General features: G+C 39.4%; 1 protein-coding gene across 2 annotated transcripts in view; it reads right to left on the reverse strand.

The window, feature by feature from the left end:
* The window catches only part of LOC124866209 (plexin-A1-like), a 412,523-nt gene that overhangs the window by 118,344 nt on the left and 272,827 nt on the right, over window positions 1-21,352 (reverse strand). For both annotated transcript variants that reach the window (XM_047361910.1, XM_047361902.1), the window contains exon 11: window positions 6,492-6,588. In XM_047361910.1, the coding sequence (XP_047217866.1) occupies window positions 6,492-6,588 (97 nt within the window). The remainder of the gene's footprint in view (window positions 1-6,491; window positions 6,589-21,352) is intronic.

Here is a 21,352-nt window from a genome sequence, read left to right on the forward strand (position 1 = left end):
AGTGCCGGCAATGCGGACCAAACTCCTGCTCCGCTCATACAGGGACCGGATGGCCCCTAATAAAGGGCCCCCGATTCCATACTCCTGGAGCACCCCCCACAGGGCATCACGAGGGACACAGTGAAATGCCTTCTCCAGGTCCACAAAACACATGTGAACCGGTTGGGCAAACTCCCATGAACCCTCGAGCACCCTGTAGAGGGTATAGAGCTGGTCCAGTGTTCCACGGCCGGGACGAAAACCACACTGCTCCTCCTGAAGCCGAGGTTCGACTATCCGCCGGACTCTCCTCTCCAATACCCTGGCGTAGGCCTTACCAGGGAGGCTGAGGAGTGTGATCCCCCTGTAGTTGGAACACCTCCTCCGGTACCCCTTCTTATGAAGGGGGACCACCACCCCAGTCTGCCAGTCCAGAGGCACTCTCCCCGACCGCCACGCAATGTTGAAGAGGCGTGTCAACCATGACAGCCCAACAACATCCAGAGATTTGAGGTACTCAGGGCGGATCTCATCCACCCCCGAAGCCTTGCCACCGCAGAGCTTTTTAAACCGGCCTGGGTGATGAAAGAGTCCAACCCCGAGTCCCCAGCCTCTGTTTCCACCACGGAATGCGTGATGGCAGGATTGAGGAGATCCTTGAAGTACTCCTTCCACCGCCCTATAATGTCCTCAGTCGAGGTCAGCAGCCTCCCACACCCACTATAAACAGTGTTGGCGAAGCACTGCTTCCCCCTCCTGAGGCGGCGGACGGTTTGCCAGAATCGCTTCGAGGCCAACCAGTAGTCCTTCTCCATGGCCTCACCGAACTCCTCCCAGGCCCGAGTTTTTGCCTCTGCCACAGCCCGGGCCACAGCACGCTTGGCCCCAGGAGTCCCACAAGCCAACCATAGCCGATAGGACTCCTTCATCTTGACAGCATCCCTTACTGCCGGTGTCCACCACCGGGTTCTGGGATTGCCACCGTGACAGGCACCGCAGACCTTACGGTCGCAGCTACGGGCAGCAGCATCGACAATAGATGCGGAGAACATGGTCCACTCGGACTCTATGTCTCCAACATCCCCCAGGATCTGTTCAAAGCTCTCCCGGAGGTGGGAGTTGAATACATCCCTGGCCGAGGGCTCCGCCAGGCGTTCCCAGCAGACCCTCACTATGCGCTTGGGCCTGCCAAGTCTGTCCGGCTTTCTCCTCCTCCAGCAGATCCAACTCACCACCAGGTGGTGATCAGTGGACAGCTCAGCCCCTCTCTTCACCCGAGTGTCCAAAACATGCGGCCGAAGGTCTGATGATACAACAACAAAGTCGATCATCGACCTCCTGCCTAGGGTGTCCTGGTGCCAAGTGCACTGATGGACACCCTTATGTTTGAACATGGTGTTCGTTATGGACAATCCGTGACTAGATCTTTGTAAGATTTCTTATTTTAAGTTAATAAGAGAATTCATATTCACAGGTTCCATTATATATGTGTGTCTTTTGGAAAATCTACCAGAATAGTAGATTTTTAGAACATACATTTTCTAATTTTTGTCTCCCAATAAATGTATAAAATAATTTATTTTTACCAAAAATAAAGATCAATTATACATATGCTTTGTACAACAAGATCTTGTGCAGCAACAAACTCAAAGTTAGGGTTACCCGTCGCTGTCTGATTAATTTCACAACACGGGGATACCCTTAGAGTATTGAAACTGTAAAGACAGAATATCTCTTAAATATACATAACAAACTGACATTGGCCCCTTGTGTACTTCAATGATAAGTGGTTACCACTCAGTGTACTACCACTGCCACTACTACTAATAATAATTTATAACATACAGTGCGAGATTGAACAATTTAAAACACCAATAAAGCTCTTTTATATCTATTTTTAAGAAGCTGAGTTTTAATAAACTCAAAATGTAATCATTTGTTAATTTATACAAAAAAATAAGTACTGCATATAAGTAAATATATAACAAGAAATACCCCTGTACCACCCTGAGGCTGAAAGAATGACTAAATTATGTTTCTACTGATAAAAAGAAGCCATTTTTAAAAACATACGAGAGAAATTAATTCAACAGGTGAAGTCTTCAAATCCCAACAGGTCGATGATTAGTTACATTACAGGAGTTAAAAAAAGTCAAGTTAAATTCAACCTGCACCAATGCTGCAGACTGTAGAAAGTCATTAAAAGTATAAAATGAATGACTAAATAGATAATAAATTGCACCTTAGGAGTCGAGTGAGAGATAAAAGGATGCAGTAAAGTGGAGGAGGACAAATTTTAGCTCTGCTTATTAACAAAATAGCAACACGAATTGTTATGAATTCAAATATGATGTGACCCAGCCTCCCACTCAGAGAATCAGAGTAAAGACAGCCAAATAAAGTGAGAGAGGTGGAGGAAAACCAGACAAAGAGACCCCAAATGACAGAGAAGTGAAATAAGTAGTTAGCAGGGCAAAGAGAGGCACAGACAAACAAGTAGCAAAACTATCATTGGATGCTTAGCTTTTATGATTTTTCTATAATCTGCTAATGGGAATCATAATTATCTCAGTTAATGTAACATTGCCAGCACCTGCAGGCGTTTTTTTTTTTTTTTTACCATCACACCAGATAAAAAAGATCTGAGGTTAAGAGGAAAAAATGAAAAAACATAGCGTATGGAAGAATCTCCACCCTCCTCCTCCTCATCCAGCAGACATACGGCGGTCGGACTTCAAAGGGAGCTTCTCCCGTATCCATCTGCCTGCCTCGGCCTTCGCCTCGGCCTAATCTGATTAGTTACAGCTCAGCTTAAAAGTAGTGCGACACTAATTAATCTGGACCAAATGAATGATTTAATTAACATTAACATCTTCACTTTACACCAGGGCAAAACCGGGCCAGCTCAGAGCGGCTCTGCTTCGAAACGGATAACGCAGCTCTGATTCAGAAAGGAAAAAGACGGGGATGGAATGAGGAGGGATTAACAGAGGATGGAGAGAGAGGAGGAGTACAGGAGGAACGGCTCTTTATGAGATTTGTGTGAGTGAGTACGCTTTCATAAAGTATGTTTTCAAAGATTAATAAACCTTTAACATTAATTACTGCATTTAATTTAATTATTACAATGGGAATAATGTGAAGGTTTAGAAAGAGAAATAATCTCTCATAATCTCCTGTTTAACTCAGGTGTGAACTGAGCTCATTTGGAAACTATCAAATGTTTATTGTAACAAAGCCTCGGGATAAGGTATGGAGAAATCATGGGGAAGAGTGGAAAGGATAAATAGAAGGTACGATAACCTAGTTGCGTACCTTGAAATAAATACTTTGTTTAATGAAACTTTTGATTCCAATCTTCTTGGCTATACACCTAAGATCAATTGTAGTAAATCTGATGGACCAGAAATAAAATTCAGCTGTCTTAGTAGGGTTTTCACCCTTGCTCTGTTTGATCATTTAGCAAAAACTTTAGTTTGCACAGAGGTTGCAAAGGTCAAAACGAAGACAGGTGCATTTTCTACCAAAGAAAACATCCAACGCTGGCCATAATCTTCTAAAGTTTTGCGGGATAATGTTTAATAACTTAAATCTTTGTGTCACAATTTAAATTGGTGCGCTTGGCATTGAAAGAAGACTAGACGTAACCATGTCCACAGAAAAAATGTTTTGGTAGTACCATCAATATTTGGGGTTGCTTAGAAATTTTAGTTTTGCCCCAGAATATTCAGGTGTTAGAAAGCTCAAGATAAAGAACAGATCACCGTCCTTTATGTTCATTTAAAATGTCTAAAATGCAAAAAGTGGGGGGGTGGGGTGGAACTGATATACTGGACAAAAAGATTGATAAGGAAAGATTTAAAGAATGACGGACGGAAGGAAGGAAGGAAGGAAGGAAACTTAAATACAAGGGGAACGTGAGGAGAAGGCATGAAGACACAGGTGACATAGACTGAGTTAGTTGGCAGGCACAGGTGAGATGAATTAACTTAATTGCCAGGTAGCAGTGCAGAGGGAAGGCTGAGCAACTGAAGGAAATGACTGGGGCTAGACATAAACAGATCACTAAATAAAAGAAAACACAAATGTAGATCTAAAGGGAATAAACAAGAATGAACATGGAATAAATTAAGAAATTAAGCACAAGGAATAATTAAGAAAGCAACATATAACTAATGATAAAGAACACGGACTATATCGGAACAAGGAAATTAACATTAATAAAAGAACATCAAAAGGAACTCAAGAATTATGACATGAAGAGAGTACAACTGCTTTCAAATACAAGTGCACAAAGAAGGGAAGAAGAAAGAACACAATGAGGTGAGGGAAATAGGAGAAAAGAGGGATTAGAAAAGACACAGGGAAGGAAAACGTGAAGGCAAAAGGAAGGAAGGAAGGACAACTTTTAGACAATAGGATAGGGGAAAAAGCCTGGATATACAAATATTCATCCATACTTTTTATTCTTTTTCCATATACTGTATAACTTGGAAAAAAATGGATTTGAATTATTTGCTTTTTCCACTGCATGGGAACCCTTTACTTGTCAAGCGTGCACCTAAATTGTTCAGTTTTGGCTAATGTCAGTAGAACAAGTTTGAGAATCTGTAGTGTACCAGTATAGATCATTCTGCTTGAATAACTAGAAAAATAACTTCATGCATTATCCCCACAGAGGATTTCTTATGACTTACAGAAATGTAAAGCATTTTAAGCAAAAAGAAATGGTTTCTGAACAAGTAGAATGTTATGAAGTATTCCCTCTTCACAGATTTCTTGTGGTTTTGCTTTGTGTTACTTACATATTTCATATAAAAAATATATCAAGGGAAAAAAGCTATCCAAAGCAACCTCATTTTATGTGAAAAGTAACTGGGCCCTAAACCTGGCAACACAACTGCTATCCAGCAGTTGCAATAAAAACCATGCATCTTTTACATCATTTTTGGAAGAATATGTCCTGCTGCCCTTGTAAGCATGAACAGCCTTTTAAGGTTATGCTACAACATCTAAACCTTCTGTCTTCTTGGATTATTTTAGCCACTCAAGGGTGGACTTCCTGAAGAGCTTCAGATCATTGTTCTGCTGCATAAGTGCGTGTGACCTTAACTGATAGGCTAACATTCTCCTCAATAATTTTCAAAACAGAGCGGAATTATTGATTCCATCAAATACAACAAGTCTTCCAGGTCCTGAAGCAGCAAAGTAGCCCCACATCACCACACTACCACCACCATGGCCGACTGTTGGTTTGATGTTTTTTTTTCTGAAATGTTGAGTTAGTTTTAGGGTGGATATAACAAAACGCACAGCTTCCAAAACTTCTCTTTTGTCTCGTCCACAGAATATTTTCCCCAAACTCTCTGGGGTCATTATGATGTTTTGTTCACCATTGTTTAGTATGTTCTCCGTTTGTGGATAATGGCTCTCACTGTCATTCGATGGAGTCCCAAAGACTTAGAAATGTTTTTCATCTGTTCCTAGATTTCAGTAGCTTGGGGCATGCTGCTTTTTGAGATTCTTTAGCCTACTTCATGTTGTCAGAGAGGTTCTAGGTAAGTAATTTCTTGATTCTACAGGTTTGGATGTGGCTAGTGAAACTGAACAAAAAAGATGTGGACATTAGTTAATTCATGATTAAATTACTTAGTTTGGATAGCTTTATTCCCTCAACAAATAATATCACCATTTGTAAAAGTGCTTTCTGTACTTAAGGTGACAAAAAAGCAAAAACAGAAGAACTCTATAAGAACTGTGAATGCTGAATATGCAAGACGTAAACTAAACATGTATTAAAATTAGGTCAAGCATAAAGTGATCAGAAATAATGAAAATCGCCTAGTATGTTATTTTAGGGGCGGAAAGGCAGAAGTTAACAGATTAGAAATGGTTAGTTAATCTGGGTGCGTTCAGAAAATAAGACTTGCATTATCTTGTGTAATGGGATGTCTAAAATCATTAGCCTCCACCTCCCAATGTATTACACTTGATGAAGAATTTCCAATTGACAATTGTTTTCCACTTCATGCACAAATAGTGATTAAAATAATAAATACCATCCCTCTGTGTCGCTTCAGTTTTTCTTTCCCGTTATCATCCCTTTTTATTCACATCTACCCCCTGCCATTACACAGTGCATTCATCAACTTGTCATACACTCATCACTGCTCTCCCTTTCTCCATCCTGTTGGTTTCCCTATTTGTTTATCTTCCTGTCTAACATCTATCCCTATTAATTTCAGTGTTGGGCTTTTTGTTATCATCACCATCCATCAATCACTCCCTCCACTCTTCCCTAATCCCTGAGATGAGAATAGTGTTTCCTAAACAAATGGCACATTTTCACCTTTCTTGCTGGTGGCTGTCAAACTTGAAATTACAGAGCTCCAATGAAAGGGGAAATCTTTACGTGCTTGTGTTGCTCGGCCAAACTTTATCAGAGGCAAACAAACGACTGTATTTTACCAACAAAAAAGAAGAAAGGCAAGAAGTTGTAACTCTTTTTTTACCTTGAATATTGAACGGGTTGTCAATGACAAAGTTCCCGTTCCACACCACGGAGAGGTCAACCGGCAGGTCACTGATACCGCCGCCCTCGTAGTCGTACTGCGAAAGAAAAACAGACACCAAGTGCATGAGAAAAATTGGTGATTCTTAATGGGATTCAATGCAAATTGGGATCTGTGGGAGAAATTGTTTCATTTGCATAGTGATTCAGCCAGGGCTGTTCTTCGCAGATGCCTGTGATATAGCCCAAGAACACACACATGCATAAATCCAAATCTTCCAAAACAGACATATTTCATAAATACACTGAAAATATGGGTTACAGCTGAACGGGCTTGGAGAAATAGAAACTGGGGTGAGGAGGAGAGGGATGGAGGATAGAGGGAGATGAGACAAAATGGTTGACAAGGAGAAGACAGGGAAAAGGATGAGGGTGCAGCAGAGGTGTGGAGGTGGCCCGAGGAGCGAAGGCGGCCAGAAATCTAACAGTGACGTGTGTGTGAAAGGGACCTTAGTCATTTAAGCATGAGCTAAGTGGTGGGATGAGAAGGAAAAGACAGATAAGATGCAGAGCAGAGGAAAGTGAAGTTGGCATTTCCAATTTGCTCTCTGACACACTGGATTTGGTAGATGGAGCTCGGACACTCCCATGAGGGACACACACACTCTCACACACGTACACTCCTGATACAACCTGAACTTTTAGAAAACACTGGATTTGTTGCTGTTTCCCTAAAAGAGGTGGAGGGATATTTGTAATAAAGACCCTACAGGAGACCCTTTCTGCCATCACCAGCTATAGTGACTCTTTAAAAAAAACAGGCAGTTTGAGTTACTACAACATTTTAGTGAGTTGAATTTTCTTTGCACTTTTTGGGCCTCTTAGAACTAATTCATGATCTTTAAAAACACAATGTACCCATCTTCTGATGGCTACTTCCAGCAGGATAATACACCATGTCACAAAGCTCAAATCATCTTAAGCTGTTTTCTTGAACATAATGACTTCACCGCACTCCAATAGCCTCCACAGACACCAGATCTCGATCCAATATGTGGTGGAACCAGAGATTCGCTTCATGACTGTGTGGTCAAAAATCTGCAGCAGCAACATGATTCTATCATGCCAGTATGGACCAAAATAACTGACACACATCCAAACAGTACCTGACTACATTATGTCAAATTTTGAATGCTCTAGTCAAATGTATCCATGCTACCTTTTACTTACATTGTTTAGCTGTGACCACTGAGTGATCTGCCTTCAAGGGAAAAAAGCAATCAGCCATCTTGTTGCAATGACATTTCTTGAGCCATTTATGGAGTTCCTTTTAAAAACAACTAAAGCAAAGTCTGGTATTGTAGCAACAAAACGAGAGGCATTGTAAGGAGTCACTGTGGGAAGTGTGGCCCTCTGTTGAGACATGAAGATGCAATGACAACAGACCAATTAAACCACAGGATTCTGGGAGGTCAACGGCTTCTTGAGAAAAGGATTCAACTAAAACACAAAGGAGCGGCTGATTAAACTTGCTCCCTTCCCACTAGTACAGCGTGAACGTGATCCATCACACATGAAGTAGGCTGTTGACATTATTAGCATCACTTTTACATCCCGCTGGCTGATGCTGTGTGTACGGCTGCCCAGTGAAACCACAGGATTCACCCACACACGACTCTCCTCTTCTCTCCTCCATCTATGTGGCATGGCCCACATTAAACTTTAAGAATTTTAACTTGTCTGCCATCACCAAAACACTGGCTGAGCTTGTTCCCTCATCAGTCCCTGCCCACCATGCTGACCACCGCATCATGCTTTATTCATACTGTCACATGGTTTAAAATGCTGACACAAACCACACTGTGACACAAAGTCGCACTGAGCGTCACCCTGTCTGACTCGCTTTCCGTGGGGGGAAATGGACAAGTTGAACGCTGATTTTAACGCGGAAAAACAAGATGAGAAAGAAAAACAGAATCGAGTAGAAGGTGGAAAGTAGTCTAGAAGGTTGAAACCACTTGATAACAAACTCCTTCATAAAAAGATCATCACCAAAAACACCCAAATAGCAGTACATGTCTGACAGACATAATCGGTGAGCAAACATTTTGCTTTATTCTTATGTTGTGATGCTTTTGTTATTTTTAAAATTATTTGTTACCTCCGCCAAGAAAGTTATGGTTTGTCCATCTGTCTGTTTGCAAAATATTTCAAAAAAGTTTGAACGGATTTGAATGAAATGTTTGATTTTGGAGGTGATGCTGAGCACCATCTGGATCCAGAATTATATTTAGAGATTCTCTAGGATTGCCAGACCATGGTGTGACAACTTGGAATTTCCACATGGTTTGTCATCCTGTCCGCAGCCGACATACAGCGACCAGAAGTCATCCAGAGTAGAGCTCATCAGTATATAAATGGTAAATGGACTGAATTTGTACACCACTTTTCCAGTCATACTGACCACTCAAAGCACTTTACACTAGAGCAGCATTCACCCAATCGCACTCACAAACGCACACATTCATACAACAATATGCAGACCGGTAGGCAACTCGAGGTTAAGTGCCTTGCCCAAGGGCACATCGACATGTGCAGGAGGAAACTGGAATTGAACCCACTGAGCCACATTTGCCTCATATAAAAAAAGCTGACATGTCACTGACCCTTTTGCTTTAGCCGATGTCTGCGCTCTATAAGCGCCTTTCTAGTTACTAAAATGAAATAATAGTAGTAATGTTCACTTGATGATAGAGCGACAGAAATATTTGGGGTATCACTAAAAAGAAAACAAAAGTGCAATGTTTACGTCCAGATCACAAGATGAGGTGATTGATGATACTGGCTTCGATGAGAACAAGACACGATTTTAACAACATTTTGGGAAAACTAAGAATCTCTTTTTGTTTGTTTTTCAGAAATATAGTAAGGATTTGAAATATTGCAAACTGTGGGATTTGACAAGTTCATATAATGAGGTTTTTATGCTTGTCTACTTATAAGGTGCTGCTAAAGCCAAAAAAACTCCACTAAACATGCTCCCTTTTGGACGTCCTGTGTTTTAAAGTACTGTATCTCCTAGTGTAGAATTGACCAATTCAGGTAAGGATATTCCAGACTATAAATCACTTTTTTAGCTCTGATAGGAAACTACGAAGCAGATAACAACTTTAGTGTCTTTAGCATTAATGTTGCTTGAGCATAAAAAATGCTAATCATGATTCTTTTGGTCAATATTGAAAGATTGTTTAAAACGATTAACCACCGAGTTAAAAAAACAACAACAACAAAAAAATGTATCTATTACTCTTGAAGAACAGCAAAATGCCCAGGAAATACCCAGGAAATCTTCCCTCATACTTTTTTTTAAAATATGGTACATTATATAAAAATTTTATTTCAAAATAAACACAAATAAAATGAGCAATTGATTGCCTAAAAATCTTTGGGATGAAACTACCAATAAAATTAAAGAATATATATTTTAAAATGTCAAATAAAAAAATTACAAAACAATTAAATTACGCAAAAAGAAAATAAAATAAGCAAATAACTCTCAGAACTAATAATGAAAAACTTCACATTTTAGTGTACTAAGCTGGGAAAAATTATTCATATGTATTCAAATTTTGGCAAAAATATTTATTGCAGTCACTTCCTGTATTAGCTGCTCATAGATCACTGTGTGTAAATGTCTGCTCGGTGAGCTGATTTGCTGTGTTGCTAAGAGGTGCAGACACCACTAAGTAGCAGATCTTGTACATCATGTGCATCTAATTGATATCTGTGTTTTTGAATCTAAAGTGGTCCTTTCATTCCTGACCTTTTCATGTACGAAATGGGATCTGCTACCAGAGGACATTTCGTACTGACCATCTGTCAGGGTGATGCTTCTGTACTTCTCTTTCTGCCAGATTTACTTGCACTGAGTTTTTGAAAGAAATGATTGCCTTTTGCATGTGGGTTTAGCCTTTGGAAGAGGTAGAAGGGCACATCAGTGAGAAGACATTAGAAAATAAGAAGCAAAATCTGCTAAAATAATAATAGTAACAGTAAACATGGTTACAAAAAACATAAGCTTTAAAGTTTGGAATCCTTTTCTGTTTTGATGTTGTTAATGTTAATGTTGGGACCACAGCCATGGTTACAACGTGAAAGGTCTGTGCAGACTTTCCTGGAACTTTCAAGTAAATTGCATTAACCTACTTCTGGCACAGCCAGGAAACGGGGTAAATGCGAACTTCCTGTGACGTCACTGTCCAAACAAAAGCACCGCTCTTGCTAGATCCTGCCTCTTCCATCCGGACTCCGCTGCAAGGCTGGCCGGAAAGACAGCATGCTAATGTCTCTTTGCTGGCAAACAGACATAAATCTTCAACTGGATCCAAGAGTGTCATACGATCATCGATCATATGCACTGAGTTAAATACAAATGAATCACTGTTCGTGTTTTCGGTACATTCATTCATAACGGGATAATTAAGGTACAAGCCTGGCTTGACTTTTCTCTCTGAGGCCTACAGAATCAAGCTGTGTTATAGAGAGTTCCCAGCACGACACCGAGTGGAGCAGTTTCCCGGTCTGAAAGAAGGACAACAGGAGCTGCATCAAAGTGGTTACGGTAACCTGCAGTTTGGTGGCCCCACAGAACGAGCCACTCCCCACAGCTAAGGAGGTTAGCTGTAGCTAACCGTTTGTTGATTGTGGACGTTCCTTCAAACTTCACGGCCCTGGACAGCTTTTCCTTAGCAAGGTTCAGAGGTTAGGTTTTGGCATTGAAAGATTTAGGATGAAATGATCTAAACGTTTTTCATTTCATGAGGTTTGGCTTTGTTTGTGTTAAACTCAGCTTTCTTGGTGCTAGCAGGCTATCTGCAGCACAGGTGCTAAGTTTTGTGTTCTGTGTTTCTGTGTTTTTAAAGTTAAGACAAACTTTATTTAAAGGGTGATTTTAAACACAGAATATTGATCATAACGCGCCGTCCGCTCTTTGGCATTTTAACCCTTTTATTAACGGTATTTTAAAGGTGTGTGTTTGATTCTGGTGCTTAGCTATCAGCTTCTTTTGTTAGCTTTAACTGCTAACAGCTAAGAACACGTGCTTGCATACCAAAGAGTATTTACCCAGAAAGGTTGTTAGTTTTCAATACAGTAAATAATATTTTCCTAAACATTATTTTGCTAGACTAGATAACTAAGTAACACAATTAAGCCCCATTTCTCCAGAAAGATTTGGCTCTTTTCCAAAATATTTCTTTAAATATTTTACCATTTCCTTAATAATATTTCTTTAAATATTATTTTAATAAATAAAGGCAGCTAATGAGACACCGTTGAGAATTAGTCATCCAGAAGGTTGGTTTCATTCAGCAGATCATTCTTTAAAACATTATTTTATTAAAATATTTTATCTGATCTTGCATTGTGAAGGGTTGTCTAAAGGTATGCTGATTATTGCCTAAGTTGGTTCCAAGACTAACTTAACTTCACTTCCAGGTTCTTCAAGATAATCCTTGGTTCTCAAACATAAATAACATTGCATGGTAATGTTGCATCACTCTTTTGGTCATGGTTTCAACCATCTTTGATCATCTTGTTTATATTGAAATATGTTTGACTTTGAGTTGACTTATTTTTGTTCATAAATTCTTGTATTTTAAGAAATTGTGTGAATTCATTCCATGTGTGTGCGGAGTTTTGCTGTTCGATAATGTCAGCTTGGCTCATCCCTTTCAATTTTGTCCAAATACCACTGCCTTATCGGGCTGGTATTCACAGGACAACCCTTAACAGACTGAATTATTATTTGATAAAATATTAAAATATTAAATAATATTTTCAGATTCATAGTCACATTAATATTATCGCCACCTGCTGACAGGTAGAAGCAAAGGAAAAAAAATCATACTTTAAAAAAATTTATTTAAACTACCAAAGTTTTAGAACCCCTTTCTTATTTACTAGTTCTTTATGTTTATGACTATTTACATTGTAAATAGATTCTCACTAAAAGCATGAAAACTGTGAATGAACACTTATGGAATTATGTAGCAAACAAAAAATTGTAAAATAACCTCTGACAAGATTTTTCATGACTCTTTGGAAAACCATTTCAGGTGACCACCTCATAAAAATGCATAGAGTTTTTTCACACTTTTTGTTTACCACATAATTCCATTCGTGTTCATTCACAGTTTTGTTGCCTTTGGTGAGAATCTACAATTTAAATAGTCATGAAAATAAAGTGAGAATGTGTAGCTAAAACTTATGACCAGTAGTGTATATCATAGCAGGGCCTTGGTTCAGAGTCAGTTCTAAATAAATGTCATTATGTTTCCCCAGCCATTTGCAAATGACTTTAAATAATTCCCTTTGGGCTTATTTGACACATAAAAAGTTTTTTCTACGCTAAATTGATACAATATTCAATACATCAAAGTTGTTGATGATTTTTCATCCTCTAGGGATCATTACATTCTGCACTAGATTTCATTAAAAAGCCCCTTAATATTTACTAAGTTAATTCAATGCGAACCACAATAGTGGACCCAGTGATTGACATTATTCGTAATGAAATGCTTCCTGTTCACATAACATTTCATCTGATAAAATGAGTGAAACAAGTTGAGGGAAGCAATCAGTGGAGCATTCATTTAAGTCTTTCATTAATAAACAGAGTGATTTTGTCAGCTACTATTATTACTCTGGCCTCTGAAATGTAAAATTTGACTCTAATGAGATTCTGAAGCGAGGGAGGGGGGTTCAGTTTACAGGGCCAAAGCATTTGCTTACTCACAAAATGTCCAACTGCCTTCTCTTTTTTTCTCATGTTTAATAGTTCACTTAATACTTCCTATGTTATCTTCTGTGTGAACATGTAAAATGCCTCAGAGATTTCCTTCAGCCCCCCATAATGATGAGATGAGCTTGACTAATTATATCCAATTAATAAATGACTTGCAGTCAAACTAACAAGCATGTATGTATGTATGGGTTTTGACTTATGATCAAAAAGCAACTTTTCTCAAAAGACTTTATAAAAAAACTCTCAGCTTACTGACAAATATTCATTTTTTTTGTCCTACAACGTGGCCATTTCAAGTGTTATCATATGGTTTATATATATAATTTTAAAAATCAGCGGCAAATTTCAAATTTAATAAACAACAATACAGTCATGTCAGAAAATTAGCACACCCTAAAAATGTATGTGTGTTTTTCTTGCAATTATTTAATACATTTTGAAAATCTCAAGTAACCTAAATAAACAAATAAAAATGATAGAAAATGCATCTTTAAATGTTCTATAAAATGGTGATAAAAAGAGTCCTGGTGAGAAATAAATCAGGACACCTCCCACATTAATTCCCACCTAACATGGCTAAAATTACACACAGGTGTATCACCAATTAGGTGTACATGATTGGTACATGCTTACTATTTTAAAGGATTTTTGCCCTGTTTATGTAAACCTTGGACATTTAGATTGGTTTGTGCTCCTGACTGTTGAAGTGAGACTGATCATGATGGTGAGATAAGGCCTTCAAAAAGTCGATTGTAGCATCTTAAAGGTCTGGTAAGGTGTTTTAACAATTAAAAAAAAACTGTTTAAAATGAGCCATTTAGTTGTAATGAAGATAGCCTAGAATTGTTTGATGTGAAAGCGACCAGCATGCCAGGTCTGGCTTTCAAGCAAGTTCACCCTAACAGCAGACTGCAAAATGTTAATAGAAGTCTCCAAAATCCCTAAAATGTCATCCTCGAACCTAGAATAGGCTGATATTAAAGTGCATGTCTGAACAAGAGGCTGAACAAGTCTAACTTTAATGGGAGGTGTGCAAGAAGGAAACTTTTCTCTCTTAAGAGAAACATAAAGGCAGGACTAAAGTTTGCAAGACAAAACTTAGACAAAGAACAGGACTGTTCTTTGGACAAAGGGAACATTTTAATATTTGGACACCAGAACAGAGGACATTCATAAAGTAAATACAGCATTCCAGGAAAAGAAACAGTACAGAACTGCAGAACTGAAACAGAACTGGACCGTGCAACTTGAAAATACCAGTATTTCCAAAAAGGACTGGCCAAGAATTAAGAAATTGAAATCTCTGGTTTGAGTCAAGGACCAGATCGTGATCTCCCTGAGATGCTGTGGGGTACAACTTGAAATAGGCCGTACATGAGAGAAGCCTCTGAAACATCTCACAGCTGAGACTGAAGAGTGGGACAAATGTCCCTCAGACTGATGGCTTCAAAGAGTGTCTCACTAAAGCCATTTCATTCAAAGGGTGCAAGACTAGCGATGAGGAGGGGGTGTCCTAACCTTTCCCTTAGAATACACATTTTTGTTTGTATCTTTTATTTATAATTTTAGTTTTTCATGTCATGTTGAGGTTTGGAGTAGGGCCCAAGAGCAGACAGGAACATAGTATGGGTGGAGGGATGATTTATTAAAAAATAAAAAGCACACTTATAGAATGAAGCACAAGGCTAACAAAATGGCACAGGAAGAATAACAAGCTGGACATGGAAGCACAAAAGTCAGACACATGGAGGGTAATGTATCACATGAATAAGGTAAGAAACTAAATACAAAGTAATTAACTAATAAGGGAAGAACTAACTGACAATGAACACAGAGAAAGGAGTGGAAGACCCCAAACAACAATAATATAGAACTCAGACACCTGTGGGTCATGACATGTCATCTGTATATAAAGCACTTCCTTTTCCAGAGATGAAAAGTGAGATTTGAGATTGATATGTAAACATTTCTTATGAAAAAAATGAATAGTTATTGTACACAATGTGTACACATAATGTACACATTTTTTATGTGAATGCTTAACACAACCCTTGACCAACAGTACTGAAAGGGTTACAGCTTCTAATTGTGAAGCTTTCTCCTACTAAGTTCCCAAGTTTGGCAAGTCATTGACTTCTAATGTACATTAAAGTGGTGTCAAACCCAATACTGGTGAAAGCCTGCAGGTAAAAGTTTTACTTCCCCTTACCATTACACCCCTCTACTGGCCTACTGTCCTGACTTCCCTCCCCTGAGACCCCAGAGCTGCTGGAAATGAGTAATCAGACTCATTACTGGAGCCTCTGGCCAGCTCCTTTATGTCACAGCATGTAATTAATCTACCTGAGACAACTCATAGTGTGGGCCCCCCTAGGGAGGTGAGAGGAGAGGAGCAAAGCAGAGGGGAGGAGAAGAAAGGAGAGGAGGATGCCTAAAGAAAGTTGCGTGGATGTAAATGGAGGACAGCTCCAGTGTAGATCAGTGGTAAATGAAAGTAGTGGTATCAGGAGAAGAAACGGGATTAGCAGGGACACGAGAAAGGAAACTGCGAGGGAAAGATGGAAAAGAACTGGTATGGGAAGGCAACTAAAGGAGGAGAAAAAGAAGTCAGTAAAATAAAAAGCACAATGACAGCGGGAGGAGACAGAATTTAACCACAGGGGGATTTTGGGGAACATAGATGGAGGGAGAATGGAGAATGGGGTGGGATCATTGAGAGGGGACAAGGGAGGGAGGCGAGGTGACAGGGAGAGAAAAAAGGAGAGGGAAGGGAGGAGGTGCAAAAAGTACAAGGTGAGCACAAAGCCGTCCCTGGCCTCATTACAGTAACACAGCAGCCTGGCTCAGGTTCATTCGTTATCTGCTCCTGCACTCGTTTATTCTCCCGCTACATGAATTGTCTCCATGGACTGCGTGTCTCCATGGACTGTATGAATAGATATGGCTGTGGTTTGTGTGTGTGTGTGCATATATGCCTGAGCGACTAAAAAGTGCCGATGTTAACAAAACAAAGCAGCTGGCAGGCGAGCCCAGAAGAGGCAGAAAAACCGGCAGCTGTGTGAGCGGAGCTGCGCGTCCGTGTGTGGGTCATTCCCGAGTAATTAGTCATGTTGAAGGATACCAGAGTGTGTGTGTGTATGTTAAAAATACACTGTTAGGACACATATATGTAATGCAAGTCCAACATTTCATTCTGTTTTTACTCAGTTCAATAGTGGCTGGTTAAGCAAACAACTCAAAATATGTAAGTCTGATTGTTGGTTTTTGCACTGAAGGGAACAAATATCACAGCCTCATGACTGGATGAAACAACCTGTTCCGAGTTCAGAATCATAGAGCTGTAATTTAGGCTGCATGTTTACCACAAAATTTTAAGCTACTTTAAACTTCTTATTAACTGCTACTGTTGGTACAGTCCGGGTCAGACGTTTATATACATATGTAACAGCTATTCTATGTTACTGTTGGGCTTTTAATTATGCATTTCAACCATTCTTTTCCAGGCTGGAAATAAGAGACAACACTTCAATCAATTTTAAAAGCAAACATTAGGCGTACAGGTTTAAATTTATTGTTGGTTTTCTGTAAAATACAAGCTCAAACATATAAGTTAAACCTCAACTGCCTACGTTTTTTAGCTATCGAAATGCTTTAGGATTATTCTGGCTGGATATTTGACCGTACGTTTTGTCAGACAGAGCTAATTTAAACTGGTTGGATTCCTGGCACGGACCTGGCTTTAAACCATACATTTTTTTAAGGCTTTCTAAATGCTTAAATAGCCTGCTTTATCTATCTTAAATCTTAACTGAAAATAGCAGTTTTCCAGATGGAAAAACCAAATGCCAATTCCAGAGGATTTATGTTCAGATGAAACAAAGATTAGGATTTATGGCCTTATTAACATTAATAATATTATATCAAAGTGATACTTTCAACATGGTATAAAATCTAAAGCAGGGTAACATCATACTGTGGGCTTGATTTGTTGTCAGGAATACTGGTTCATTGCAAAAGTGGGTTGAATAATGAAGACAGAGGACTATCCACAAATTCGTAAACGTCACCAAAACAACAGGTTGGCAGACAACTGGGGTCACTTCAGTGTTCACTATCAAAATTGGTTTTGGGATTATTAAAACAAGCGAAAAATATGCTTTTGGAGTTCTCAACCTGAATTGTGTTAAAAATGTATTGATGATGCTTTCCTGTGCCAGCTCACCCATTGCTACGGGAAGTGGTCAAATATTTAGCTAGTGATATGTGACATTTTAAGCAACTTACAAATATGAATTGGAGTGCACTTTATGATATATTCGAGCGTATATGTCTATTTTGATCCTATGTAGATTGGCAAAAATACAAGATATTTGTTTCTGTTTTTAAAAATTATTAAAGATGTCTCATCATTAGAGACTGTTAAAAGAAAAATTCTAATAGATCATTAAAATGAATATGAGATTCATGCCTGTTTTAAATGTCTTGACATCAGTCAGATTAAGATACTTTTTTGAGCTGCACACATACAGCCAGAGGCATTCATCTTCCCAAATTGGCTTTGCTGTTCCAAAGTGTGCCAGATGCACAGACGTGCAGCAGGAAGTTAACACACACATTGTTCCACACACAAACACACACAAGGTCTATGTGTGTCAGTGCAATAAATCATGTAAAGCAAATTCCTGGTCGTTGCTGATGCTACAGTCTCAGTCTGCTCCACATGATTAGGAAGAAGATCATGTGAAGAATCTCCATATGTCTGCTTCATGTTGGGCTTCCAAACCCCTGGGGAAGAAATTTGTGCGTGTGCGTGCGCTTGTTTTAAGAAAAAAAAGAACCTGTAGGTATCCCAAGCAACCCACCTCCATCCTGTGTTGTCCCGTGAACACTCTCTTCTCTGCATCGATGCATTTCGCAGGTCCCTGGTGTATCTGACTTAGCAAGTTCAATGTTTCACTGTTTGGTGAGGGACTAAATAATGCACAAAGAGACAGTAAGATTGAACGGATGAGTGTACATCCACTGCTGGCTAATTTTCCCTCTGATTTATTACCCTCAGCTACCCAAGAGTCACAGGCAGCCGTGATACATAAACTCGCTCCTCCCTGCTGAGAAAACTGAACACAATAGTGGCCGTTGTGCTAGTTCACAATCACAGATGGATTTCCATCTATTGATCCTCGATAGCTTCTGTTTGGTCTATAAGCACACTTTTTTTTTTTTTTTTTTTATCTGGGCAAAGTAGTGATAAAGGGAAGAGTCTAAAAAAATGTCCACCTGGCATAAAACACCATACAAGTTTAAATATCAAGCTCATTAGAGCAACACTGATAATAATTTTAGCATTCAGATTTGCTGGATGATTACAGACATTGTGGAAGGCTTTAATAAAGACAAAGCTGCAAAGAAACGTCTCCTTTTATAGCTAGGATTTTTTTTTCTTCTTTGTTTAGGTTCACAATTACTGGTACACCGAGGGAACGCTGATAACTCCTCTTTACACAAATTCCTCTTTCCTCCACTATACCTAACGGTGAGGATTGCTTTTCTCCATATTCATTCTTTGATTCATGCCAAACCCATTTGATGAATTTGTTGCTAAAAAGCTTAATTGCCAGGACAGAACTTATCATTGGATTTTAGCCAAGGGTAGTTCTGTTAAGAGTGGCTTCACATGCAACCAACAAGAAGTCTGACGCTATTATTTGCTTTTAGACTGTTTCAGGTAAAAATGCTGACAAGATGCCAGTTGATGCATACTTGACACATACCAGCATTGTATGGGAAGCACATTGCCTGCATTAAGAGGCCAGAGTGGGAAATACATCAGGTTGTGATTTTATAGGATTAGGCTGTATTTGTAATACTGTGATGTTGGACCAGAATGGATTATACAGAAACACAGGTTTTAATTAAATTTTTAAGCCTTGTTTTAGCAACAGCACTATCCATAAAATTATATTGATACAGAAGGTAGAACATTTTGTTTACTTACTATTGTTGGGACCCCAGCCATGGTTACAAAATGAAAGGCCAGTACGAGCTTTTCTGGAACTTTCAAAATAAATCACATTAACCTACTCCCAGCACTGCCAGAAACGGGGTAACAGCGGACTTCCCATGACGTCACTGTCCGAATAAAAACCCTGCTCTTGCAACAAACTGACCACTTCCACACAGGTCCTCAGAGGAACTGGACGGAGGGACACAGCGCGTTAATGTCTCTTTGCAGGCAAACAAACATAACTCTTCAAACTGGATCCAAGAGTGTCATACGATCACGCGATCATATGCACTAAGTTAAGTAGGAATGAATTGCTGTTTGTGTATTCGGTATTCATTCATGAACGGGGGTAATTAAGGTACAAGCGTGACTTGACTTTTCTCTCTGAGGTGTACAGAAGCAAACTGTGTTCCAGAGAGTTCCAAGCAGACCCTGTCTCTACAATGCTGAGTGGAGCAGTTTTTCCAGTCTGAAGGAAGGACAACGGGACCGCATCACCGTGGTTACAGCTGTAATGTGCCCCACCCCACATCTACGGAGGTTAGCTACAGTTAACACTAGGACTCCCAGAATTCTAACACTACTAGAACACCCAAGCCCATCAATTTAACGGGAGCATTCTGGATGCGAGGGCGGTGATGACGTCATCGCATTAACACTATAAAATTATGGTTTTGACAAGAATTAATAATAGTATTTGATCAAAACCTATTATGTTTTATTATTATTTATAAATAGTACTGAAAAATAATACACAGTAGTGGGTACATTTAAAAAAAAAAGCTTTACTAATCTGACCAAAAGCTGGACAGCTCTATGTTACACCCCCCTTTCACTTCGCGGACATAAACTAGTGCTAAAAATGCCTTCAGCTCATCCACACTCATGTCCGAGGAGAAATAATCTCCTAAAAATCTGCGGGCCTCAGCCACCCTGCAGCCCTGAACGTGGATGAGCTTTTTGGCATCCACCAAGCAGAGGAAAGCGGTCTGGGCATTGTGGATCTGGCGCTCTGTCAACACATTCTGGCTCTGACGCCTCCCTCTACTTTCTTGCTCCCCTACCACTGTCCACACAGTGCCATCCTTTCCTATTTCCTCCTCTTTCCCAGATGTGCGCTCGTCTTGCGATGAAAACGCAGTAAAGCGCAGAATAGATTGTTGTTACTGGGGTACTATATCTATGACCTAACTTATTGTTTATTTCTTTTTCCATTATCAGTACCTTGTTTTTTAGTTTCTCTCCTGCCAGTGAGCTGGTTTGCTGGGTTTATAGCTGGGCACTGGGCACCGGCTCGTCTCCCTATCTCTGAACCTGCGCTGATTGTGGCACTGTTGCTATAGTTTATATATTATTAGCTTACTAATCTGTAAACTATAGCCTAAAATGATCAAATCCCTACATAGGCTAGTCTTTTACTACCATGAAATAATGCGCCACAACCTCCTGCTAATGGGATGACTCGTGTTTTTTAGCCGGGGGAGGCTCACTCTCTGACCCGCTGTCAGGGAACTGAATGCTGACCAAGGGCCGTCAGAATCCCTCTGGACCCCAGTTTGATCGTTTTAGCATAGTAAAGAGTTTGTTGATTGAAATATGTTTGACTTTGAGGTGACTTATTTTTGTTAATAAATTCTTGTATTTTAAGAAACTGTGTGAATTCATTCCATGTGTATGCAGAGTTTTGCTGTTCAATAATGTCAGAGCTTGGCTCATCCCTTTCAATTTTGTCCTAATGCCACTACCTTATTGGGCTGGTATTCACAGGACAACCCTTAACAGACCAAAATATTATTTAATAAAATATTAAAGCATTAATATTAAATAATATATTCATATTCATAATTACAACACTATTATGTCTAAATATGATAAATGTTAATTTGCATCACACCTACATTTACATCTACTGTATGAGCTATATTAAAGTAACCAGTCTCTACTTAATTTAGTATCTACTTGACAGCAAAAATGCAATTAATGTAAACAAATTTGGGCAGAAAGGGGTTAAGTGCAATGTTCTAGATTGAGTACATCCCATTCTAAACCTGAT

The sequence above is a fragment of the Girardinichthys multiradiatus genome, chromosome 1, assembly GCF_021462225.1.
Source record: "Girardinichthys multiradiatus isolate DD_20200921_A chromosome 1, DD_fGirMul_XY1, whole genome shotgun sequence".
In the NCBI taxonomy this organism is placed as follows: domain Eukaryota; kingdom Metazoa; phylum Chordata; class Actinopteri; order Cyprinodontiformes; family Goodeidae; genus Girardinichthys; species Girardinichthys multiradiatus.